This window comes from Hirundo rustica, chromosome 3, assembly GCF_015227805.2.
Source record: "Hirundo rustica isolate bHirRus1 chromosome 3, bHirRus1.pri.v3, whole genome shotgun sequence".
NCBI classification, from domain to species: Eukaryota; Metazoa; Chordata; class Aves; order Passeriformes; family Hirundinidae; genus Hirundo; species Hirundo rustica.
In genome coordinates this window covers 58,891,172-58,918,287 of record NC_053452.1, presented here as the reverse complement: position 1 = coordinate 58,918,287, position 27,116 = coordinate 58,891,172, and the positions used below count along the sequence as shown (strand labels likewise).

Genomic DNA, 27,116 nt, shown 5'->3' with positions numbered 1-27,116 from the left:
GAATGGGAGATGTCAGTTTACCAAATAAATATCAGAAACACTAAAAATTTAAAGAAGCTTTCTGAATTTAAGGACATGCACTAATTCAGTTAAGTCATGTATTATAAATCAGAAACTACCATAAACTGCAGATGGTCGCAGCTTGAATTTAAACTGACACTGAGGTATTATTTTGATTTCTATCTCAAGAAAAGCTCTTTCCTTTAAATGTTTTAGAACGCATATAGACTATTACAATGATAAGTGACTTCACAGTTCGCAAAGCCCAAATTAAACCGTTGATAGAAATTAATCACCTTGAATGTAAACAATTAAATATAAGCATACCTTTTGTAGTCTTTGCTAAAATCACAGCATCCTTATTCTTGGTCTTCACATTTTGCTTACTGCCTTGTGAAAGCACAAGATTCAGAGCCTTTTGAACATCAAAATTAGTATCCAGTACTGCTTGCACCATCACTTGTTCTGGTATGGACTCTGCCAAAACTTCTCTCATTTGATCAAGGCATGAATTAAGACGAGCTGAAAAAAACACACTACTGTTAGGAGGTGCCCAAAAATATGTCTTCAATGGCCTAACCACTAGCACCACACCTCTGATTAGTGAACAGAAGGGAAAAATACTACAATAAGGGTTGGAACCTTTAGAAATTAATTCCAATTTCATTTACTGCCCTGACAGACTTTGTTCCCACATCCTGTAGAATATTTGACCTATTTCAGATATCGTAATAAAGAACATAATTACTGACTATTTATTAATCTAGAAAGTCCCAGTACTGAAATATTTTGATGCCATAAGTACCTTAACTTCAAAGACACGCAAATCATCACCTTAAAATCATCCAAAGTAATATTGTAAGTCAATGCAGAATCCCACTGAACAGCACATTTTAAGCGTTTACAGATGCTACACTTAACATCCCAAGTAAAACAGCATTTACAGGGTCCTCAGGCCTTAACAACTGAAAACCTGGATCAACATGTCAGATTTCAAACTACCTGTAATCTTTACTTTACCTAAGACCTCAATATCTTTTTGGCTGATAAAATCAATTTTCTGTGGAGCTTATTTCTGCGATAAACCTTTACTAAGATACTGGCTGTACAACAAGAGACTGAAAATTCACTAGGATTCCACTCACTGGAAGCCATGTAAACACTAAAGAACAGAAGAAAATCTCCCTGAAATTCTAGCTTCTGCCATTTCAGATTTCAGAAAGCTGGAACTGAAGAACAGGAAGACAGCTACATATTTTTATTTGAACACCTCCTGGAAGATGTTTAAAGAAGCTTGCTTAAGGGACATCACCACTACAGAACTCCAACCTCCGTGAGGTTACTTATATTAGCACCCTATACCTGTAATTCAAATAGCAAGTGATTCTTCCCCAGACATTTGCCCTGCTAAACAAGTACGGGCAGAGCCCTGCACAATGTGCTGGTTGCCATTTTACTATCTAATACTCAACAAGAACAGCCTTGTGAAACTCTTTGCAGCCATCCTGGTTACATCAATAATTTTGCATTAATGGCCAACACTACATACTGTACCAAACATAATAGGTCTTGTGAGACCAGTGCTGTTTTCACAGTAGAAGCAGATATTTTGAGTATATCTTGAGCAGATATCTTTTAGTCCAAAATGTTACTTTCCTTCCTGCTCCAATACTTAACTGATTAAGTCTGTCAAAAGCGTTCTGCAAAGCCAGAGGACTGCATTGTCTAGATCACCTGTACCATTATACTGGGTCATTCTTTCAAATTGTCCTCCACAGCTTTATTTTCTGCTGTAAAAACACGTATATTATTCCCCAATGTATCATATTTAATCATATCTCTAAGCATTAGTTTAACTTCTACCAATTTACTTGACATGGGATCAAAATTCTTTCTAATTCACTGCTCTGAATTTTCTGCAACTTTTTAAAGTACCAAATTTCAACACACTTTAGTCTGCTCTTTCCAGCATTTTAAAAATAACCTTGATTATTTCCAAAACATTAAAACCTGTATTAATACTAGAAAAGAGATCTGTGAATCTTTTTCACAAAGCAAGTAATTAGGCAACTAGGCAGCAAGTTTAAAAAACAAAAGCCAGTATTTTTCCCCAACCACTCAGCTCAGAACTCAGCTTGTAACGTGGAATTCATGGCTGTAAGACTGAATGGAAACAAAAGTCTTACGAATTCAAAACAGGTTAAGAAAAGATTGTTCAGAACACTGGCTACTCTTTCAAGGAAATTCGAGACTTTGAAAACCTCTTAAATACTGCTAATTGCTATAATTTGGAATGCAAAACAAAACCATTCTAAGACTCAGTTTATAATATTCAAAAGTCAAGACTAGAGCTGTCAGTACAGTCGTTCTAATATCTCCACCTTACATAAGATCTCATTATTTCTAGTAAGAAAATAAGAACACATTTCAATGTATGCAACTAAGTTACAACTAGTACACAAAAGGTAGTTACAAACTTGAAGAATGACCACTGAAGGATATTGCTTTATAACAAGTTTCCAAAATTGCAAGCAAAGCCAGTCAAGTAAGAAACATTAATTTAAGCCTAGTCTAGTAAATCTTTAATTCATGTAAGAGATTATTCTAATAGTTGTTTTCTATAATTACCTCTGTCAACTTCAGTCAACTGATGAGTGGGTGTAAAACAATCAGCAGCAGCATCGGTACCTTCATAGCCATATTCTTCTTCTAATGGCTCAGCAAACGTGGCTGGTTTGTCTCGTCTGGAGTAAATAAATTGAGCTGCTGCATTAGGTAAAAAACAAAGCATTAAAAAAAAGGCAAGTGTTTTTTCCTCCTTTAAAAGAAAAACCTAACTAAAGGTAAAATAAGTTAGGATGCTGAACTGTTGAAGTGGTTTCAAGGGGGTGGTGAGACACTACAGTAACTACTACCTGAGGACTGCACAGAGCAGACAACACCTCATGCTAGAATATAAATAAGTTGCCACTACAGTGAAGCTACAAGCTGCGCAATATTCTTGTATCCATAGAATGCAATAATTCTGCACAGTTCATCATTACAAAAAAAGATTATACTTCAGGTTGGAAAAACTGTATTTTCGATACAAACCTATGGCCTAATGTCTTTAGAACGTTACACAACCATTTTTAAACTCAGTTTAAATTTTAATGAGTTAGCATGAAATTAACACTGCTTTTACAGTATGTGACAGTTAAATTACTGATAAGAATTTAATAGAGTTGAATACATCCTTTCTTTCTTGGAATTTCATTAGAAATACAGCCCATGAGTAAAAACGCATACTCACACAAAACTTTAAATAAGTGTGTGGTTTCATTCTGATTTAGCAACATTAAGGCATACACAGACAAAACTCCTTGCTGAACAAGAGCCCCAGTCATTATACTAGATCAGAAATGTGCAAAGCATAATGTAAACAAATTGCCTCATGTCATGTAATATTCTCTCCAGCTCTGAAATCCATACTGGAAGCAGGTGTATATCCAGAAGTAGCACCTCTTAGCAACTGTTTCCCAAATGCATACACACCATTTCATACTCAATCACCATAACTGAAACAACTATTAAGATTGTTATACAATCTAGATCTGATTATTTATAATTGAAGCTTCCACACAGAGAGTTCTTAGGAAAATTACTGTGCACAGGGAAGAATTAATTTTGCTATTTATTAGTCTATACTTGAGCAAAAAGTACACACTGCACATTTGCATCACTGAAATCACAGGATGGGAGAGGATCAGAGTTTTAAAGACCAAATTATCTCCAGTTCCTTTGGCCAGAGTTCACACACTACATCACAGTCACAGCGGGTCAGATCCAAACCAGTTACCTGCAGCAGCACAGCTTCATGTCAACACCAGCTGTACTATTTCCAGGGCCTACTCAGCTCTAGAAACACTGACACCAAATCTGGGGAAACCCTAAACTGATAATCTTGCCACAGTCTTGACAAGAGAACACAAGCTAATGGTTCTACAGCCAGGCTGGATTCAGCTGGGCTGAGCCACTCCAATTATGCCTTACCTGAGCACACAGCCATCTCTATTTTTAAACCTACTTTGCAACATTGCAAATGCTGGAAGGCTGATTAGCTCCACATGATCTTGCATGAGAGGACCAGCACTGCAACCCACAATGAGACTCCCTGCCCCACATTTACTCAAAGCTGCATAGAAGACATCAGCTACCAGGTGCACAAGAACAACTGCTAAGCCCAGGTAGATCCTACTAACCATATGAAAAGATACTGAATGTTTCAAGATTATCACCAACACATTCCCACAGAGCAGATTTTTACATTACCAAGTACATTCCAACCATGTAGGATAATACACATGTAGGACTCAAGATGTGGCCAGTTGTCTAACGCCTAACACTACACAACTGTTACAGGATTATGGCCCCTAGGCACTTTTCAAAAGTGTCACTAGCTCTTAAAATTTGTTTTAATTGAGAAATAAATATTGGAACAGGTATCAGTGAACAATACTTGATAATTATTTGAACTAACCTGTTGAAGGAGAGATGCAATAATCATCTTCTACTGATTGGCCATACACATCATCATCTTCAAAGTCTATGAAGCAAAAACAGCAAGATTAATCTGCACAATTTCTAAATAATATTATAATTTAAAACATAGGTTTTGCACAAAGTTTTATGAAATCGTGTATTTCCTGTATTCCAGAAGTACAGTTAGGTTCTGTTTATTTACCTAGGTAAGAAGTAACCTTCTAAGTTCCAATAATAGACTTTTATTACAATAATATAATTTAACATTTAATACTCTATTCATTAGGCTGAAAATTTTCAAGGGCTACCATACTTCACACCTCCTCCTTCAGCACTTCCTTTGCCCTCCCAGACTAAATCCAACTTTCTACAGTTCCACAAATCTTTACCCCTGGCACTTTTCTTGATATTTTTACTTAACTTCTCAGTCTCCATCCCAGACAGACAGTTCAATTACATTTTCTACTCCAACAGCTCAGGATCAGCATTTCTACTCCATTCCTATGCATTTCTCACCTTTCTTCTCTATTTTATGCTCACACCCGTCCACCTTTCAAATTAAGTTCAGCAAGGCAAAAAAAAAAAAAAAAAAAAAAAAATTCCCTTTGAATATGTGAAGTTGTTTCAGGTAAAAAGCAAGTGTCTTATACACTTACTTAAAGATAAAAATATTCTTTCCACACTAAAAAAAAGGCACCAAGAAATACAAAGACTAAGTTAGGTACCTTTCCCTCCAAAAACGAATCCTGGTATTATGTCAATCTTAAAAAAAAAAAAAAAAGTGTCATTAGGTAATAATGAAATACATGAGAAAAGCAACAAACTATTATTAAAGACACTGCTGCACTCAGCAGTTTCACAAGTAATATCTATTCTTAACTGTTTTAAAAGGAAGACCACGTCATGCAGTGACCATAAAAATTAGTATTTAAAAATTACATAAATTACAGAGAACGGAGTAGAAGCTACTGAAGCATTCCAGCTGTATTGCCAAGATATTTGCAGATGGAATGTCATGTTTGGTTATGGTCACAATATCTCAGAAAGAAGAGGGGGAAAAAATGGAACATGGTCAAATAAAGACCAGAAAATCTAAGGCCTCAGAAGTCTTCCCATGAAAAGAAACCAAAAAATACTGTAAATATTTAGTTTAGAAATGCGACTCATATCTGGGCATTACAGAAATCACATGCAACATGAAAAGAATATATTGCATTTAATGGAGAAGAAGACACAAAGTCTATTTCATTTGGGCCATAAATGATTCTGTGTGACTACAGAAGAAACATATGGTACAAGGGTAAAGACCTGACATGTAACCTCACAGTCATCTTTCCAATATGCTTAAATTAATGGCTTCAGCAAATGACTGTTTATCTCAGCAACCTCATTAAGACAGTCTGATGAGTGTATGAACACCGAAATTAACTCCATGGATTGTGCACTCAACTCCTCAAAAGCCAGAGACTCAGCTGAAATCAACATTTCAACCAATCTGTTATGAAAAGTGGTCTCTAGAGGATGAAAAATCAATCAGTAGAATTTCCAATCTAGTCCAATATCTTGCCTATATTAGGTAAATTTACATTAGCACAAATTGCAAGGTGGGAACACACTGACAGCACAGCTCACGTGAATTTGCAACTTCCAAGAAATTCCAAGATCAGAGTGCAAAACCCAATTTGCAACCCTATTAATACATAAATACATCCTGTTCACTCAACAGAAGACCAGAGGTAGGCTGAAGCATTTCTTGCATTTTTTAAATTATTTGACAAAGTGAAGCAACAAAATTGCTGCTCCCTTACCAAAGGGTTCTTTAAAATATCGGTATGAACTGAAGTGTGTCCATTTCTCCACTGCCCAAGCCAACAAAAATAAAAACTTTGAAGGGAAAAAGAAGACTCTTATTTACAGCTTGCCCAAGTTAATGGGGCCAGGGCACAAAGAAAGCTGCAGTACTGGAGTTACAAGCCAAGTTCTTAGAGAAAGAACTCCTTCATTCCATGCAATAACCTAAAGTAAAATGAGACAGGGGCCTGGAAAAGAGATTATTCCCTAAATGCACTACTCCATCTGAAAGAACTACACTTCTTCCTCAAGTAACAGCTGTTGACTCCTATCTATTAACATCAGCAACACTTTGCTAGAGTTTGGCCGCGAATACAATTTTTTTAAGTTTTTCAAGACTAAAGACGGATGGCTTCAACCGTACTGACGCCTTTTTCAAGTCAGTACCGCTACTAAAAAGCAGAGTCAATTTGGGCAGCTCAAGGCAATGCAGGTAGTACCCAGCTGTGGCTTGGTCCACGTACCAAGGCCACGCTCTCTCCGTGCGGAAGATCCGGGAGGCCCCGGCAGCAGGAGGAGGTCCTGGATGGCAGAGTGGCCACGTGTGTCCGACTCGGGCGGGAAACGGGCCGGGAACGGGGCGGGGAGAGGCCTCGCCCGGAGCCCCGTCCAACCCCCGCCGAGGGGAGGTGAGGGGCCGGCTTCTCCCCTCCCACCGCCCCTGACAGCCCCCCCCGGGTCCACCCCTCCCGCCGTGCGGGCCCCGCCACACCCTCCTGCCCGCGGCAACCGGGGCGGGAGGCCCGGCCGGTGGCCGCGGCACGGGCCGGCGGGAGCGCGGAGGGATCGGCAGCCGCGGCTCGCCGCACCTCTGCCACCAGCACCCGTTCGCCATAACCGCTACCTTCGTCGTAGTTATATCCTCGAACGTTCCTGTGCCGGGACATGACGACGACGGCGGCCGCCTCGCTCGCTCGCCCGCCCGCGGTGGCGCTGGCGCGGCCTAGGTGGCCATGTTGAAGTCAGGCGGCTCCTGGCGGAATCCCCTCTTGCGCAGGCGCGCGGGGCGCCGCTTCCGCTCGGGGGCGCTGCCGGGCATGCGCGCGGCCTGCCCCGCCCGGCTCGCGCGCCGGCTCGGGCCGGCCGGTCACGCGGGGCTGGGGCGGGGCGCGGAGGCGATCGCGCCGGGCCCGGCTGAGGCGGCGCAGGGAGCGGAGGGAGCGGGGGGAGCCCGGGCCACGGAACGTTCCAGTGGCGGCTGGAGGTGGCACTTGGAGTTGAGGTGTAGCTGTCGTGGTGGAGACTAGCTCAAGTTCGGTCTCGGTGATCTTGGAGTCCTATTCCAACCTGAATAAACGTTGCTGAGGTTCTGCCGGGTCTAGCATAGAGTTTATCTACAGTAGCTGTCTGTTCAGTAATGTAACTTACAAGGAAAAGCTGGATATGACATGCCCATTTTCTGTCAATGATGAGTTTGATTCAAGCCAAAATTTGGAAGTTTTTCATGCATGCAAGTAAGGGAGTGTTTTAAAGCTTGTTCAGAAACAGTTGCATCACTGATGAAAAGGGAGCATTCTAGATAGGCCTAAATTCGCTAAGGTTATGCTTATTTAAACACACTTGAAGACAGTGTCTGTGATCCGTGTGCCACCATAGGAACAGGGTTTGAAAGGGTTTCGAATTAAGTACAAGGCCTTTCTCAATTCTAGATCTGAAGCAGCTCCAGTTGACCTGGCGTTTTGGTGATGAGGAGCCATTACAATCCCAGGGGCTGACTAGTGGCCGGGCTTAAATGAGCTGCTGTAGGTAAATGCAGGCTGTAATAATCAGCATTGCTGTTGGCAGTGTTAAGAAGCAAAATGTCAACGCGTTAGGCTGCACGGAGCCTTGATCTGACTACATTGGCACATTACGGTGACACTTTCTAATGCCGAGTTTCAGCCTGCAGGAGCAGTTGCGGTGCCAAAGGTTCAGATAACTGAGGAATGTCCCTACAGCTACTCCTCATGCTGGGGCAGACAGGGAAGGTCAAGCAGACAAGCCCTTAAGCTCTGGTGAGAAAGGGAGTTGGGACAGAGATCTCAGTTCAGGACTCCAGCTCTGGCAGAATCTGTTTCTGTATCTACCAGCCCAGTTGATTCCCCAGAGACTTGCATTCACCTATGGGCTCGGGAGCTGCTAGGCAGATGATGCCATTAATATTTCTGAAGTCAGGTGTTTTCATCTTTGAGACCTTCAATAATTTATTTAGCATCTTTTCATCCAGTTTTGACAATACCAGAAATGGAGTCCCCCTCCAGCCACCTGCATGCTCCAGGTGTCCTCCGATATCCCAGCACACAGCCACACATCCTTATGAACACACATGCCCTGCTTCTGTACCTGCCACCTAACTATTGTCTTGTCCTTGCCCACATGCCAGAATTGTCACTATCTACCACTCCACCTCCTTCCTGGTCACCACCAGGGGCAGGGAGCATTAACCATAAGCCAAAAGTTTGTGTTCATATACAAATAGTATGCAAAGGTGCAGATTGTTTCCTAATGTTATTTGCGTATTTCCAACTAATTTCTACAGAGGAGCATTTCTACATGCAGCTGACCGGGCTTAGGCTCTATATAATGGCTTTCATACAGTGCTAGGATTAAAACAGAATTGGAAACAAAGATTTCTGATTAATACTGGTGTCCTGTTGACCTTCAGTGTCCCAAATGTTCTCTGCAGTAAGGTTTGACAGTATTTGTGCTAATCCTTGTCTGTCCCAATCTCTTGACATGAGTCAAAGATGCAAAAGTGAAGACTTGCTATCATCCCTTATTACCACAGCCAGGGTAGCACACTGCTAAATTCAAAACCTGATTGCAGCATCTGCTTTCTGAGCCTTCAGTGAAGTAACTTGAGACACTGTATCACTACAAATATCGAGCATCCTGCCAGTCCGCCTCCAACAGCTTTGCTTTGGAAAAGACACTCTTTCCAGCCTCTGAAATTACTTTGGTCCCATTCTTCAGATGTTAAAAACTCCAGTAAATATTAATCATGTAAATGTAGCTTTTTTTTTTTTTTCCCTCCCCTTTTGGGTAGTGGCAGTTCTCATTTCTCACACCTGACCACTGTGTTGCAAAGATATTTCTTTTATCCTTCTTATTGATGCTTTTTACATAAATCACCAGCTACTTACCAAATAATAAATTTTTCATGTTTGAATTTTTTTTTATTACCTCTCTTCATTTTCAGTGACTGTGACCTCCACAGATATGATGCTCATTTCATTTGCTTGATGGTCAAATATAACATTGTTTTCAAGATTTCAAAATTAGTTCAAAACAGGAAAATAAATAACGATTGTAAAAATATAAAGCTGAATACAAGGGTAAGTCAAATGGAGGAGTACTACATAGTCTTTCCATGTCATTCACAGTGAACTTGAAAGGTTGCTATTTTTCTTCATTTCAAGTGTAATAGGTTATATCATACAAGACCAAAGGAAAAAGAACCCAAAGACAACATTTTCTTAAAGAAGCACACTTATTTAGTATTATACTAATATCTTCAAAGAGTCATAAATGCACTGTGATTATTCCTTGCCTTTTATTAATTTTGAGACCTATGTAAATGTTTTAGGGAAAGATGTTAAAAAAAAAATAAACTTTAATCCTCAAGCCCTAGCTATACCTCAGTTAGTGCTACTTGTACATGAATTCAAGGTTCATGAAAAGTATTCATCTGATAACAAAGCAGTCTATAACTAAACATTCAGCAGTAACATTCAGTAAGTCCTTCAGGAGCAAGTAAAGCACCATCAGAGAACCTCGTCAGTCTGGCTCCAGCAGCTCTGACTGAGGAATGACTAACCAGGTCACTTGTGGCATTCATTTCCTTCCTGCCCACTGAGATGATATATTACTTTAAGGTGTGTGCCTTAAGAAGTGAACTAAGATCACTGGTCTCAATCCAGGTGGCAACATTTCTCGTAATCCTCTTTTTTTTTTTTTTCAGGGATCTGCTGTGCACTCCCAACCCCAGTACTATGACTTCTTTTTTTTTTTTTTTCTTTAAGTGTAAGAGTCAGATAATAAAATATTTAATGATTTCATTTTAGCTATGTGGAAAGTCTTTCATATGATGTTCCTTCTTCTTAAAGTGAAATCAAGCTTTTTAGAAGTTTAGTAGTCTTAGTAACAAAATATTCTGTCTATTTCAATATTGTATTGTCCCTTTAAACCAAAGTCAAGCAAGGCTTGCTCCGGGAGAAAAGCAGCGTAATTCCAGATGTTTTACCACACTACCAGGTGTGGGTGTTAAGTTCTAAAACACAGACATTATCAATGTCACTAAACACATTTCCAGCTGCTAAATGATCTGACTAGCTCAGAAGAACTACAGCCAGTAAATAAATACGTCTAGTTTTGTCTACTATGATGCCATATAGTCAGAAGCTGATTTAAAAGTCAGAAAACAACGAGTATTAATAAATTATAATTTTGTACATATGGTAAATAGCAAGTGCCTCCAGTTTTCCACACTATGAATGAGCTTGTTAAATATATTTATTATTTGGATCAGTGCAGAATATGAGTGATTTATGTTAAGTCAAGACCTTACACAGTTTAAACAGAATCTATTAATAGCTAAGTTAGATGGCAGCTGATGGCAAACAGTATTGTAATGGCAATTCAATCTGGAAAAGTCACCTATTTGTATAGTTTAACACAGAATCATTAAGACTAGAAAAGACCTGTAAGACTATTGAGTCCAGTCCAACCATTGCCAAGTTGACTACGTTTGTGTTCCTCACAAGTTTGTAAACTTCCTGTTACAATAAGGAATAAAATATTTCAGTGTCTTTAGGTACATCTATACTTTCTGAAACACTTAGATTTCAATCCCAAATTCCCATGTCACCCTGCTGCCTCCCTACTGGCTCTCAGACTGCTTCTCGTCTGCAGTGACCCAAATATTGGCCCAGAAAGGGAAGTTCAGTCTCTGCAAGGAGGGGAACTGCCTTGAACTGCACAGCTGGGAGAAAAGGAGTTCAAATTCAAGCATGGTTGCCAAGAGCATGGTAGCTAAAGCCACTGTGAAGCCCTCAATGAAAACCTATTATCTATTTGTTTTACCCCCCCCCCAAAACCAATATTTTATTACAACAGAGTGGCATTCACTTCTAATTGGTCTATGAGGTTTATTGTTGGTATAGAGAGAGATAAGTGATGAGAATCATCAGGGGTATGGGAAATTTCTTATATGAAGAAATATGAAAAGGATTAAGAGTTTGTCTTTCAGAGAAGATGTATAAAATGGAACATGACCAAAGTTTATACTAGGAGTGGCTCAGAAATAGCCATTGGGGTTTTTCTCATAGTAACAGCTTTTCTCAATTTCCTTGAAACTGAAAGAAGGCAAATTTTAAACTGATAAAAGTAGATAATTTTCATTCAGCACAGAATTAGACTACAAAGTTCATGAGCAAAATAAATGATCATGGCTAAAAAATTAGCAAGATTCAAACAGTTTAGATCCTTGTTTAGATGACAAGAATACTTAAACATGAACACAGTAAATATTTAAAATTTGAATAAAAATCTGCAAGGTATGAAAATTTTCATGTTAGAATTTCCATCTACTTTTCTTGTTACAGGTGATTGACAGGATAAATTAAGGGAGCTGCAGACGTAAGGAAGAGGCAAAACAGAAGGCTGTCATTATGACTTGGTTGAATATGATGCACGTGTCCATACTAAAGCAATTTATAATGACACATGTATATATTTATACTGCATATAGGCAGTATTCTGTTGTGTGTGATTATATACATCAATTTATCAAGCACTTTTAAGTTTGTCATGGATCCTGGCTACTGCCATAAACTGTGACTTCATTAATTTGTCTGTAATGATTGGACATAGAGATGCAATCAAGTTTCAGTAACAGCAGCGAGACCTTTTTCTACTGCATGTGTAGGAAAAAAAACCAAAAAAACCAAATGGAACTTAGATCCTGGAAAATGTCTTTTGAGAGACATTACACAAGTATCCATAGCTGCAAATCAAAGCAGGGTAAATATAGTTTGAGAAATCCATCGCTTTTCTGTATAGAGTAATTCATGACACAAATCTGACTGGGACATTCCACTACTGATCTCTTCTTATAGACCTTAAATAAAAAACAAATGCTGACACATGTATGCTTCTGGAAGGCACAATAATATTTAGCTTGGTGGGAACACAACTTGTTAAAGTCTAAGAATTATGTTAGAATTACTCTGATTTTGTTTTCTGTGTTCTGCACTTTTACATTTTTGGCACCTGCCTTTGGCAATCCCAACTATATATTTTGGGCCACTGAGTCAGAGAAACCCACTGTACTTGCCTCTCTCAGAAATCCACTACTTCCATGGTTATTCTGAGTCACATTTCTTAGCACATGAGACTCAGAACTGAATCTGCAAAACTGGAATACATTAGGTTGAAAAGATTTATATATGGCATTATTGAATGTGTCAGGGAGCATCATTTGATGAGTAAGAAATGTGGCTTCATTCAGACTGATACTATACGTCAGTCTTTGACTAAAGTCTTTTAGTTTCCTCTCCCCCCAAAAATTTCACTTTCAAAGGGTGATTCTTCAAGTAATTTTCAAGTCCCTCTTTATCTCTCGGACGATTCTCATGTACTGCGCACTGAAGAATCCCTTAGCAGGTATTGTTAATTCATTCTGCAATCACAGGATGTAATACACTTCAGATGCTCTTTTATTTTGCATTTTTTGCTTTGTCATCTGGTTATATTTGGTGTATCCTAGGGTCAAATGCAGTCCTGCAGCACAAAGCAGTGACTCTAGCAGGGAATGGAAATCTTGCACAATAATATCCTTTTAGTTCCATTTTTTTCTTTTTATCTGATAACCAGAAACAACGAGATGCTCATATACTATCTAGTTTGTTTCACACGTTTAAAGTATAAAATTCGATCACTTGCTATTAGAAAAATGGCCTATCTTCCATGAGCTAATCTTTTATGGCAGATGCACTGTCTTAAATGCATAAATCTATTAGAAAACCGATCTGATAAAAATTTATGCCTGCAAAATGATGATTCACTTATATCAATGTACTTGTCACTCAGACCTTAAAAAAAATACATAATACCACAGAATTGGGTGGGTGCTTTAAATATGCAAGACCTCGATAATAGGAAAACATTAGCCACAAAGTGTAAAGGAGAAACACCAATTATAAAATAAAATTACCAGTCCAAAGTTTCCAAGTTTATACACCATATATCGTGAACAGCAGCATGTAAGCTTTTGGTCTTAGGGTGCTGCGGCAGCTACCTTGTGGGCGACAGCATGATTTCAGTGCTTTATAAAAGCAAGCATGGCTTAGGCATTATGAATCAATATTTCAATACTGGCGTCCAAAGCCAAACCGATGTGGCTGTTCTAATTAAACATCATGCTACCTTCAAAAAAACCCATCAGAAAAGAATATTGTCTCGCTTTCTAAGCTATCTCTTAGGTTAACTATATAAACGTTTGCTTAATGTGCTTAAAATTATAATTGTCTTATGTGATTTTGTGGCGGATAGCAGATGTGGTTAGCTTTCATCTTTGTATTAAAGTCCACTTGTGTTTTGTGTTTGTATTCATGGAATGAATTCCCTGAAAGACACAATAGCATTACAGTGTAAGCCAAATTCAGTTAGCATTAAAGTATTTTTTTTTTCCCAAACCACGCATGGACACAATGGTTCTTTCTGTCTCTTTGCTATGGATAAAATATTTTCCCACAATACTGGTACCTTGCACCAATCATTCCTGCAGACAATACCTGTCTAATACCAGAGGCCAGCACCTCTGACTTACAATATCAGCTACATCATCTTTGAATGGAGGGGGTCCCTGCAGCAACGAAGTCTCTCTTTGCCCTGCACTCATGAAAATAAAGAATGAACTTAATTTTCCTTCTACATTTGTAATTTTTGTGAAGGCTTTTAGGGGGAGGGGTTTGCAAACTTTTATAGAAGCAAAGTTTATGAAAAAAACAATTTTCATATATTTAATCATCATAAATTCAGTGTGCAAGATGCAAGAGGGAGACTCAAATTAGTGCTCCCTCAGACGGAAAAACATGTAAAAAAGTGAATGTTACATGTTCTGTGTATACACAGAGTTTCACATTAGTCATAGTGTGGGCCCGGTGATGGGTCACAGATATAGAGACAATTCTGGTTACAGCTGTGAAGATTAGTTAGGGGACAACAGATACAGTGCAAAATAATCCATGTTTCATCCCTTCACTGCTCGTGGAATAGCTTCTTTTATTTGAAATAAACTGTTTCTTTAGTCTGAAGTATTTACTATAAATCATCAAAGACTATCCACATTACTTCAATTGACCGTAGGATATCCAGGACATACTGAAATTACTTCTACTCAGTGTTTAGTAATTGACACTCTGCAGGATATAGAGTGAGTGAATTAAGTCACTATCATCTACTTTGCAAGGTATAAAAGTGTATTAAGTGAAATTTAATCAAAAATATATTGTAATCCTGTAGCAATAATTTTAATAATAAAATGTCTACTTGCCACTCAAACCCCTTATTCTGGTGAAGCATTAGATAGAAGCATCAGTAATTTGGATGGATTTCAAAATGCTGGATTTCAAAAATTTGAGGTTATAATTTACAGCTATGTTGCAATGCCAGCCCTCTCTATTGGTCACATAATTCTGTTAAAGGAAAGTTTAGAATGATTGGAAATGTTACCACCAGGATGAGTAAGGGCATCCTTTGCAATAGGAACAGAAAATATTCCTACTTCACTTTAGTTCATCTGTTGTCCTGAGGAAGTCCACATTTCATTCCCAATAAAAGTTACAGCAGAATGCTACTAATACTGTCCAACTACAAGATACTGGTCATATTTTTATAAAAAAATCATTTGGGGCCTGGTCCAAACCTTCAGGAAGTCAATAGAGATAATTGCATTTGCTTTCATGAATCAATTTGACACTAACAAGACCAACAAAACATATAAGTAAGAGGATTTTGGTAGAACAAAAGCACAAAATTTTACACTGAGTTCCGGTGGAGTAAATTTTGTCAGACACCCTATTACTGCTAGAGAAACCATGAGCTGAGCAACAAAAGATAATAATAGGTATAGCAAATTTCTTATCTATGCTCTCAGGCAGTGAGAAAATGTCAATGGATGTTATCTGTAGAAACACAAGATCATATTATAAAAAAAAAGTGAAATATAGCAAAGAGGAGGCGAAAAACCGGGGGCCCCTTTGTGCCTGAGGAGGTGGGAGAGGAGCACTGGAAGCAGCTAGTCCTGAGCCTTCATTTTGCCCAAGGGGAAAGCAACAAGTGAGTTCTGCTAAGGACCAAGAAACTTGACTGGGTCTGTGGACTCCTGATTGTAGGGGCCTTAGTCAGGGGAAATATCCTGTGTCTTGCTGCTTGGTAAGGTTTGAATTTCAGGTAAGGAACTGTGCCTCAGGGATGGGCCTTAAAGGGGCTTGCGTGTGGTACTGGGGGCTTTTTTCTTGGCAGGTGAGGAAGCCTGCAAAAAAAATACCGGGATTTCGCAACTACTGTGTGCCTGTATGAGCACTTCGCCTTGCAATAAAGACATTCCCATTTCCAGCATTTTAAAGCAGACTTGACATACTATATTTGAGTGCATGTCAAGAAAAAAAAAATCACCTCTCAAAACAAAGAGGAAAAAGTAGATATTTTTGCGATTAATTGATTTGAAATTTTTAAGTAAAGCTCTTGTTTGTTGAAAAGTCACTATTCTTCAACCAGAAAAGAAAAAGAAACAAACAAAAAACAACAACTTGTCTCAGGCTGTAAGCTGTTTTGAAAAAGGATTATCTGTTTTTTTACCCTGTATTTTTACCCTACTGAGAACAGCATGATTCTTCTCCAGAAATGACGCACAAGACCAATAGCAGTAAAACACTGGTATTTCAAAGATGGAAATAAACACACATATACTTATGACCAGTCAAAACACTGTCAATGTATTGGAAGTCCACTTGTACCTCTTACAGCAGAGTTGCATTTGTACACATTCCATTACTTCTGTAGGCTCCTGAAATAAATAAATGTTGTCCAAATGAGCATGTCCATGAGCAATTGCTTGATCCTGTAGATGTCTTTAATGTGATTACACATTAAGTTTACAGATTTATAATTTTCACTTTATAACCTGTATGCAACCACCATATCTTTCTTTAAAAAAATTCTGTTCAGCTAGAGACCCAGAGGAACTGATTTTTCTCTCTTTTATGTTATGCTCTCATTCTGAAAAGAGTCCTAAGCTATATGTGAAATAGTAGAAAACTGTATTACTTACCCAGGTAAATTAAAAGAAACCATGGTTAGTCACAGTTGTTCCGAGCTTCCAAGGCACAAAATGAGCTATTGAAATCTTGTTGAGATGTTTTTCTATTGTAAATAACCAGGGAGAAACCAACCAATTGAGAATGGAGGACAAAAATGTAGCCATAATAAAGATATATACATGAAGAAAGGAAAATAATAATTGAGGAAAGTCAAAATGATTGCATATACTTCCTTCAGCAAGGGCAAAATCTGTAAAACTAGGTCTGCATTCAGTTTTACCAAGATTGCTAATTTTTATGCTGTCTCGTTTCTCTGGAAGCTGAATTTGTCTCTTACAGTACTTTACATAAGCAACAAAAAGCAAAACACAGACAGACTTTTAATATAGTTTAAATGTGATCTCTGCATCAGCAGTATTGAGGAGTAAGTTTTAGCTGGTGATAGGGTGAATGTGTTGCTTTTATGTAAAAATTTTTGTTTCATGAGAATGCTCAAACAAACAATCTGTTCCAGTTATAAGCAATGTGACTATTTATAGTCTGAGCCTAATACAGACATAACACACTTGACTCTGTGAACAGTAAATACTTTGTGAGGGTTAGAAAGTGAAAAAAGAGCTGCTTGCAGGCACTGCCACATGGTGTATAGCATTGCTGAGAATGACAATGCAACATCTGCAGATTCCCACAGGATGTGTAATTCTTGTTATTTCAGGGTCTCATCCAATTTATTTGACATTATTGTAAGATTCACATAAAGATGAATTGATTTTCATCCTTAGCTTGTCATGTAAAATACTGGCTAAATACAGAGTTTATATTTGGATAAGTGAAATAAAACCTTCTTATTCCCACACCCTGAATAAGCACTTTCACCTTGTTTAAGATCATTCCAAAAATAACAGGAAGCAGGCAGGTAATAGGTACTATCTGGCCTAACATTATAATTGCAGCCCCAGGCAAGAAGGGAATAATGGATTCTTCTATACACATTTCCCCCACAACCAGACCTTCAAGGAAAAGGGGCAATTGTAATAATAGAGAATCCAAATCTTTAAAAACCTTTTAAAAGCAAATTGATTAAATTATTATTTTAAAAATCAATCATTTCTACCAGCTCTATGCAGCACAGACATAGTTGTTTACTATTTACTCTGTTTCTCTTCTTTACTTGAGGGATAAATGTCTAATGAAAAACAAAGTGTGGAGAGACTTGTATAACCACAGTCAGCAGATGAGTGAAGAAAAAAGAAAGCTTTTGCTAAAAAATGTAGATCTCAGTTGTCAGAGTGTGCAAATGCTAGATTATAACTACTCTTTATTAGGCTTTCTGATGGCAGAGGTTAGGGAAGGCGTGATCTAGGGAAGATGTACTGCCATGCTTATTCTGTGGATCATGTTGTACATTTATCCATCCATCTGTCCCTCTATCCTCTGTGAGTATAACCTGCTACCTGTACATTCCCATATATAAGAGCAAAGCTCTTATATAAATGGTGTTTGTGACTTCAGCTGTCAATTTCCTGAAGTTTGTCAGTGACCTTGGCTTCACCCTTAACAACTGCAGGGAGCTCCAGTTCCATGGTACCTGTTTGTTTTCAGCAGCCTCTTATGAACTAAACTTAGCCCGGAAAAGCAAGAAGTGAAGCCCACATTGTTGCTCTACCTCCAACCACTTTGCCTTTCAAGTGGCAAAGTGGTTGGAGGTAGAAGAACAATGTTGACATGACTCAGTGACAGGAGAGGCAGGCAGGATCACGGGAAGAAGCAAGTGTGGCCTTCAGGTACCTGTTTGTCAGGAATACACACACACAAATGGGGGTAATCTGCACGCAGCCATGTAACACCATCACCTTAACAGTGCAATCATGACTTAGGACAGTCCCTTCTGATAAAGGATTATAGCTAAGGCACCATCAATTTAAAAATAAATAAATAAATAAAAATTAAAACTATATGCAATTTTTTTTTCATTGTTTGGTTCAGGGACATGAGAATTCACATAACGATACTGCTCAAATAGTGCCCCAATTCATTAGTGTAAATTTTTCCACTGAGCACGAAGTGGTTGGTTACACAATATTAGTGTGACAATTCCTGGGGGATTTGTACACCATCAACAATAAGGGCTCTATGCCCATCAAATACATGGCCTGCAGATGATCAGTGTATATGTCTGAGCTCTCAGCTCACACTATCTTGCTAAACTTGTCTGGGCTGAGGAAACTTGTTTTTGCTCTTTCCTGTGGGCCTCCCACTAAGAAACAGAAATTAGTTGATTTCAGTATTTCCATCTCTGCTCTCAAAACCCCACCTGATTCTGAAAAACCAAAATGTCTCCCCCTAAAAAATCACAAAATGAAACACTGATCTCTGCAAAAACAAGAAAACATTTACAAAAAGGTGAATGAAACCTCCAGCCTGTGTGCAGAAGACAATGAGTAATTACCAAGAATAACATGTTTGATTTGTTTAACTAGAAATACTGCACTTCATTATGCTTCTTTCAACAGCCAGTGAAGACTGTAAGGCTTTTCCTGGTATCAGCAGTGAGACCTGGAAGACAATACTTCATGTTCATTTGTAACCCACACACAAGTTCCTGCTGATTTACAGCTTAGCTCCAGCATTCAGTAATAATGGAACTACCTCTAACCTTGAGACAGCTTTCATCTTCACACGAATTACTTACCCAGTTTCTGTGCAAGTTTATTGTTCCTTTCTGACAAACATTCTTTTTTGTCTTGTCCAGGAATATAGATCATTTTAAAGATTATAAATCAAGAAGAGTCTAATGTTATCACATAACCTGTCTTCCTGCATAAACTATCTGAAGCAGTTCTTATTTGAATTGATTAATGGCTTTTAGATGTACTGTTTTAACCTGATCTCTTGAGCAAATGCTTGAAAGACAGAAAAAAAGGTCGAGGCCTGCAGCCAACTACCCCTTACCACTCTGTTCTGGCTCCCTTTCTACAATAGCTCTTTTGGACTACATTTGTAGGTAAACCAGACTGGAAACTGTGCATTGACCCAGAAAACACACGACACGGCTTGAAATGAGATCCAAAAATCCCCACCACCCCAGCCCAACCAGATTTACTTTATCCAGAACTAATGGGAAAGGTTTGTGTAACATGCTGTCCACTTAGTGATACCCACACATTTTCTGGGGTAGTAGGGCTAGTTGTCAAGGATCAAAGTGTGCTAAAACCGTAGAAGTACCAGAAGCTGCAGAAGGGTGCATGAGGGTGAGCTCTGACCCTGTTTTACTTGCACATGTAAGAAAAACTCTGTGACCTTTATCTAAGCTCACAGCCGCTCTCTTAGGTTTCTTCATCTACAGTTTACTTCTCTGTCATTTACGCAACACTCTCTCTCCACGTACTCCACTCCTCCGATCTATTTGTCTTGACTACTGAGTATCTAATAAACATAGCTCGTACACCATAGCCTCAGGATCTCCAAGAGGTGTATTCTTACATTTTCAACATGCATCCCAGTTCTCACTTTTTTTTTTTTTTCCTGTTTATTCTCCCAAGTAAATATGTGGTGTGCTAGCTATTCTTAAAAGCAGGCTAACAGCTAGCTGGGCTGAGGAAATGGACAGGTGTTGTCCATCCTGAGGAAAGTAACACCTGAGGAAAGAAACATTCTCAATTGGTTCAACTGATCGTGGGATCCCTGTAATTGTAATAATATGACAAAGTAGCATTTTGAGAATTGAAAATCCTGAGCATTTACAGGAGAATGCATTATTCTGATCTGAGTTATTCTCGTCACAACTCTATACAGTTGTCTTCTGAAGCTGAGTTGGAATCAAACTTATTTCTGAACTGTGAGATAGGGGAGGGGGGTGGCATATCAAGGCCTACTATGTAGGTTCAGTATGAATTCAAGTATAGTGTTAATTTTTATGGCATTGAATTTTCTTCACAGTTTCAGGTGGGCAGAGGAGGCCATTTATTGTTCCCATTCATGTGAGGGGATAATAGAAAGTATTTTTTTAGTAGTCACCCATGCATCTTTTGGTTGGGTTTGTTTTTTTAGCATTTCTCCTGGCTCGGGGGCCTTTTTGGCAGAGGTATTATATCCTCTAGGAGAAAGCAGTGATGTGAAGCGACCCAGCCCTTCTAGCTGAAGTATTTAAACGCTGGAAGACACCTACTGATACCATCGTAGTTTTGTCTGGTTGTTTGGGGAGGAAAGAAGGAGGTTTTGACTGTTGCTGCCCAATCATAAGTCTTCCATGAAGGTGGTCAGTTTTCTTCTCAGGTAGGAAGCAGGCGTCACTTCCTTCTTCACTCAATATGTCTGAAGTCTGGGAATGAGGTCTTAGGAAAGATGATGTTCACAGTACTTGACTAAGGGGCAACTCCAAGCAGAAAGACCTTCTGTGTGTATAGCTGCTACTGGGATCACAAGGTAGGATGGGAATGTGATACAGAGTTTGGGGTGTTGTATTTGGGAAACAGCTAAGGAGTAGGAGTCATGGTATGTAATGATATGGTTAGGGCCTCAAATTATCTTAGTGGAGATAATTGACTTCAGTGCTTAAAATGTTTTCGTTTTGCTTGCTAGTAACTAACTTCTTTATAAAAGCAGCTAATTTTCTTTTCAAATTTCTACACTGGACCTCTGACACTTTTACAAAGTGTCTTATACTCAGACATGATTCATATTGCTTTTGAGACTACTTCAAATATAGATGCAGGTGGCATCATGATAGTGCTGGATGTCACCCTCTGCAAAATGTGCCTTTCTCAAAACCACAGTCTGCCTTTGTGGTTGTTGTTTTAGAAGCAGCCCTTCAGCTGGTATTATCACATGATGACACAAACTGTGGGAAATGAGACAGTCAACAGGTGCTAAGAACCTTGAATATTAGAAACAAGAAAAAAGTGAAAAAAAAGACTAAAGTTAGGCCAAGGAGACACAAAAGCACCAGAAATTTTGAATTTTTTTTCAAGGTAAAAACAACCCAAGCAAAGAATTATAGGTCATTCTGGCTAGATCAGAGGAACTATTGTGTGAGAGTAATGTATTTATAGCCCATACCATCATGTGATTTTAAGATTTCCCTACTCTATTACATCAGGCTTTCTCTAGGACCAAGTAGAAAAAACCTTTGATTTAGTGCTCTTTATTTGGAAGGTTTTGTTTGTAACAGTAAAACCATACAGCACTTTCTTGTTTTAGTTGTTGCCTTTTCAGCTGAACTTAGTTTCAGGACATGGGTTCCAGTGTAACCATAGAATCTGGGACAAACTCTGTCCTTGAGCTATTGCAAAGTTACAGTAGATACTGTAAGTCAAATGGTCATAAATTTTCCCTGTCTTTTTTTTAACTTGAATTCCTAAGGTAATGAATATTTGATTGTGTCCAGAGGTCTGTCTCTTCATTTGCCTGTCTCCTGCCCCATACCTTCTGATTTCACTAGCCAGTTTGTAGACATTTCAAAATGTGGCAAGTATCTCAAAGATAATTGTGATCCTAACTGCTTCTTGGAATTGAGCTCCATAGTGGAATTACATCATACATTAATACTACAGAAGTGCAAAAGGAAGAACTCAGCAGTTCCAATAAATATTTCCCTTGTTGTCTAATGAACTTACACTTACTGGCTGACCACAGAGCACACCAGTCTTGCAAGGTCAGCCATGAAAAAATTATTATTGAGACAGGTCAGAATGGCTGAGGCAGAAAAGATTCAAATCTGTAGGAAGCCATCAATTCCTTTGCTTATGGAACCACCTATTAATTACAAATACAAAACCGCCCTGCAATCAGAAATATTCAGCATGCAGTAAGCTATTCAATAAGCATATGCATGAATAAATACCCCAAATGCATCTTTAAATGCAATTAAGTATGTGTACAAAATAGCTAAGGAATATGTTGATATGTATATGCATCAGTTCTAAACATTCAAATGTTTACTTGCATAAACAAATACAAGGTACAATTATAGCACTTGCAATGTAGGCACACAGAAAATTTGATTATCATTTCAGTTTGATTAGCATTATCAATTTCTCTAGACTACTGACAAAAATCTCAAGTCCAATTAAAAAAGAATAACTGTCACAGAAGTACTTTAACTTAATATATTAATACAAGACCAAAATTGAGCATAATTAATTGTACGAATATATGTTTCAAAGCAAAAGAGTGATAACAAAAGGTATCTTCTGACACAAAGGCTGAGACAAACTTTTAGTCCAAGACATTGTTTTTTCAGTGCTATCACCAGTGGGGCACATGGCCCATCGTGGCCTCTTTGCCAGCTCTTTTTTTTTATGAGTCATCACAGCATCAAAAGCCTGTCAAACAACAGAACAGAGATAACACATCCATAGACCACACTGTTACACAGTTTTGTTCTAACATACCAGAAGAGGCGTCTCAAAAGGATTGCTTCCTCAAGCCCAGCCACTTCTTCAAGTGCTACACTATGTAAGCTTTGGGGAGTTGAACCAAGGACAAAACTGTAAATGCAACTAGCATTAGAAGGGCTGTGGGAGTCAGCCTGAGCACTGCTGTAGAGTAGCCAGTGCTCCTGACTCCGCTGCCCAGCTGAAACACTGTGGTGCCCCAGGAACTGTTTCCAACACACGCTTCCTCCATCTGTGGCAAACTCTTGATTTCTCAAAAATGCCAGGAGGAAGAAGTGTGGGGGCAACTAATGGCAGAACAGCTTTAATTTTTGTGATTTTAAATTGAACCTTTATAAAGGATCAGGCCTCCTATGTAAAAGACTGTATCGTACTGGTAAAGGTTACTCTTCCCCAAATCACCAAATGAGCAATAAATTCCTCTAAAAAGAAGTCATTACCTGTGGTCGGAGTTTTGATATTTCAAACAGGTATTTTTTCTCAAAGAATACCTTCTCATGTTTCTTTGTTTGTATTCAGTTATTCAGGATATTTCTTTGTCTTTAGTCTTCTCCATGAGTCCATACTATGAACACCATTAAAATTAACCAATAATAAATTTCTTTAAAAATTTCTACAGCAACTTTTAAAAATGTTTTTTTTTAAAGGTTTTCATTTCTAAGGAAGTATTCAAATAAACTCTGGTCCTTTCATTACATATAATCACATCTTCCAAATGTGTCTGTAAGGAATAACAGTATATCACATTTATTCAGTACAATTCTTCACCAATAGTAAAAATAATGAAAAATTCCAGAGACAGGCATGTTATATACAACACAGAAAAAGAATACTAAAACTCAAGCCAAATGGAAAGTCATCTTTAAAATCAGCAGCAAGACTCTTCCCCAGAGACTGAGTACAGTCAAAATAAAAAAATTCTACCAAATAATTAACAGGTGTTATTGAAAATGGGGTGAAGGGGTTTTAGGTGCATATCCTGAAGGAAGCAGCATGGCACTATACTAAATAGTGCATTACAGGAAAATGGAATCCTACCCACGGAATCACTGTTGAACCTCCGAGAACTTGCCATTGCACAGGCAGTGAGTAAAGGCAGGAGCTAAGAAGGAAGTCTGGAGCACAAATGCATCCTTCTTCTTAGAAGTGTTTTAGCATCACACCAGACAACTAAAATCATCCTGGTGATGTTACAGAGGACATTGTCAAATAACAATATGGCTGCTACACTCTAACAGAGTGTCCAGGTCCAAAGCCTGGTGAAGTCAAACATGAGTGGGCTTCAGTGAGCGCTGGATTTAGGGCCAGATTGCAGGAGGCAGGGAATTTGCTCTCAGTACTTGGCCAGAAGCCCACACAACCCATCCCATGGCAATCAGCAAGAGTTCTTGTGTACCTACACACTGGAATCCAAAGGCAAGTTGAGCTGTCTTTTACTATCCAAAGCTTACAATAGCTGAACTAGAAGAGGTACAGAACATAGTGGTGCACAATTAGCCAGTCAGACACTGAAGTGAATGTGTTCATAGTATGGACTCGTGGAGGACACTAAAGACAAAGACATATCCTGAATAACTGAATATAAACAAAGAAACATGAGAAGGTATTCTTTGAGAAAAATACCTGCTTGACATATGAAAGCTCTGACCACAGCATGAGTCACTGCAAGTGACTATTGATGATTCACTGCCATTTTTAAAACTCTGATAACAATCATAACAATCTCTAGTTGTTTCAAATTTTTGTTTTCCTGGTGAATAAGTTTCGTCACTTTTCACATCAAAAACCTGTGATTTAGTTTTCATTTTAAGCATCTAAACACTCATATCAGTGGGCTCTAGTGGGTAAGATTGTTTACATTACTTGCTCTTGGAAGGCCATTTCTAGTGCGGAGAATCGATCTTGACTTCTCTATCTCAGACTGTAAATTACTTGGAATTCTGGTGGTGATGGCCATCTCCCAGGAACTGGACCAAGGGAACCGAACCCATGCGAGCAGGCCACCAGAACGTCACCAGATTATGACCCTTAGTTACTTCCATGGCCTTTGAGCTGTGATTCCTGCCTTACTTACACAGGAAGATTGAGTCGCTTGCTTACGCTAGTATCATTGCTCAGATAAAAATAGCTTGAACTTTCTGTCAGGTATGAGAAGGTTCTTCCCAGTCAAGCATGAATCCCTTTCCAAAATGAGGTAATACAAACTGAAAACAAAAAAGAAACCCCAACTTTTTCCATATCAGAAAGAGACAGTTGTGGGTTATTTGAGTTTAGCTAAAAGTAATTTGATGCATTTAGTAGTGTCCATGTGGACACAGTTTAGCAATGGAAGATTCTGGCCTACAATTTCTAGTCCTCTTGGCAGTTCCCACAGTCTTCTGTCCTAAAAGGTTTTTCCCCAGCTGATCTGAATTTGGGCAATGTAAAAATATATCCTAGCAAGATCATGGTATTCAGACAAATTTTGCAGGCAACAGTTTTGAAAATTGACAAAATCCAGTTTTGTAATAGTTTTGAATAGTTTTGGAAAGTCATTCAAGTTTAATCTGCTCTGCAGAGAAATTATTTGAATAAAATAAATTATACCTTTCCTAGTTTATATTGCAGGAAGAATTTTTTTATTCTGTTCATTCTGCTCACAGGTAACATGAAAATTTTGGGTGGGCAGCACCAACAATCAGATAATTCTTCCAGTAATTCTGCTCTGAATTTTTATTCTACTTCAAGACATACATCAGTGATTGCAATCACCTGAAAAAAACTATCAGGTTTGGGTTTATTTGTTGCTTGTATTATTGCTGACCCTGTGAACAGTTCTAGTCTCTTTCAGTGCAATACTGAAGAGGCTAACTACTAACTGAACCAATCTGAGCCTGTCTTGAGGTGATCTGTTCGACTTTCTAACAAAATGCTTATTTATTTAGTTATGAAGCCTCACCTGGGAACAGCAACTAAGAGTAAATTTTTCTCAAGTTGTTTGTTAGAAAAATATGGCAGATACAAAATCAGGGCTTAGGAGTGCAAGAGTAGACTGTAAAAATATTTGTTCTGGGTGAGACCTAAGACTGATCTAGCTCAGTATTCAACGTCTGCATTGGCCACTAGCAAATGAGGGGTCTCTCCATTTGAAACCTCCTGATGAATACATCCTGTGTTGATTTGACTGGTGTCTTTTAATTAATCTATATTTTGGCTTTCTTGCTGACCCATGGCACTGGTTTTGCCACAGTACACTTGGACATCACATGGAAAAAATATTCTCCTTCCATTAGGCCTGACCATTTTATGGAGTGGCTCAGGTCCTTATGTTGCAAGAAATAGAAGTAAAAAACAAGAAAGCATTTACTAAACATAAAATCATTTTATTGTATTATATTAAATATACGGACCATGTTGTTTATTTATAAATCACTCTAAATGTCCAAGTCCCTACTGAATTTTCCATTTAGGAAAATGCATGTAGACCTGGCAGTTTATGCGATTTCGGTTACCATACAGAGATCAACGCTTCTCTGATTCCTATGGGGACATCTGTTCATTAGCACACAGGGTGGCCAATATCGCTTTAGGTAAAGATCAGCTAGTTCCTCTGTTCTACACACTTTGGAAGAATAGCTTTGCTTATAAAATGTAACAAATGTTTCCTGGACTCTAGCCAATATATTTTTGATCCTTTCTTGATCTTCTTTTCACTAATCCTTTTCTTTTTGTATTCTCGCCTTTTGTTGACATGCCAAAATTCTGTCAGTCTTGTTTCCTCTTTCAGAAAACGTATTTTTGTTAAGTTGAATTAAGCATTCTACCCTGTTGCCAAGAGCAAATTAAGTTCCCCCACACTGAAATCAAATTTCGCAAAGTGTCCGGGCAATTAGCTCTAATATGTAGTTGCTGCAACTCTTAATTTTCCCCTTTTAAGGGTTTTCTTTTTTCTCTGTGTTTGTTTCTGAACAGAAGACATGAGATTCCTTCTTTTTCCCTCTGATTGTCATCCTTTAGTTCCCCAGCATCCAGCAACCATCCACTGATACTTAGCCAAACCTCACTTTTA

The 27,116-nt window shown here is 38.5% G+C and overlaps 1 protein-coding gene across 3 annotated transcripts in view; it reads right to left on the bottom strand.

Annotated features, from left to right (window-relative positions):
* Nucleotides 1-16,719, bottom strand: part of HBS1L (HBS1 like translational GTPase) — a 68,922-nt gene extending 52,203 nt beyond the window's left edge. For 2 of the 3 annotated variants that reach the window (XM_040058304.2, XM_040058305.2), the window contains exons 1-4: nucleotides 7,217-7,352; nucleotides 4,520-4,585; nucleotides 2,629-2,766; nucleotides 328-522 (exon numbers count right to left, since the gene is read on the bottom strand). In XM_040058304.2, coding sequence (XP_039914238.1) covers nucleotides 328-522; nucleotides 2,629-2,766; nucleotides 4,520-4,585; nucleotides 7,217-7,259 — 442 coding nt within the window. In that variant the 5' untranslated portion in view covers nucleotides 7,260-7,352. Of the gene's footprint in view, nucleotides 1-327; nucleotides 523-2,628; nucleotides 2,767-4,519; nucleotides 4,586-7,216; nucleotides 7,353-16,684 lie in introns of those variants that run through there. The other variant, XM_040058306.2, reaches the window with a different exon arrangement.
* Nucleotides 16,720-27,116: the final 10,397 nt, after the last annotated feature.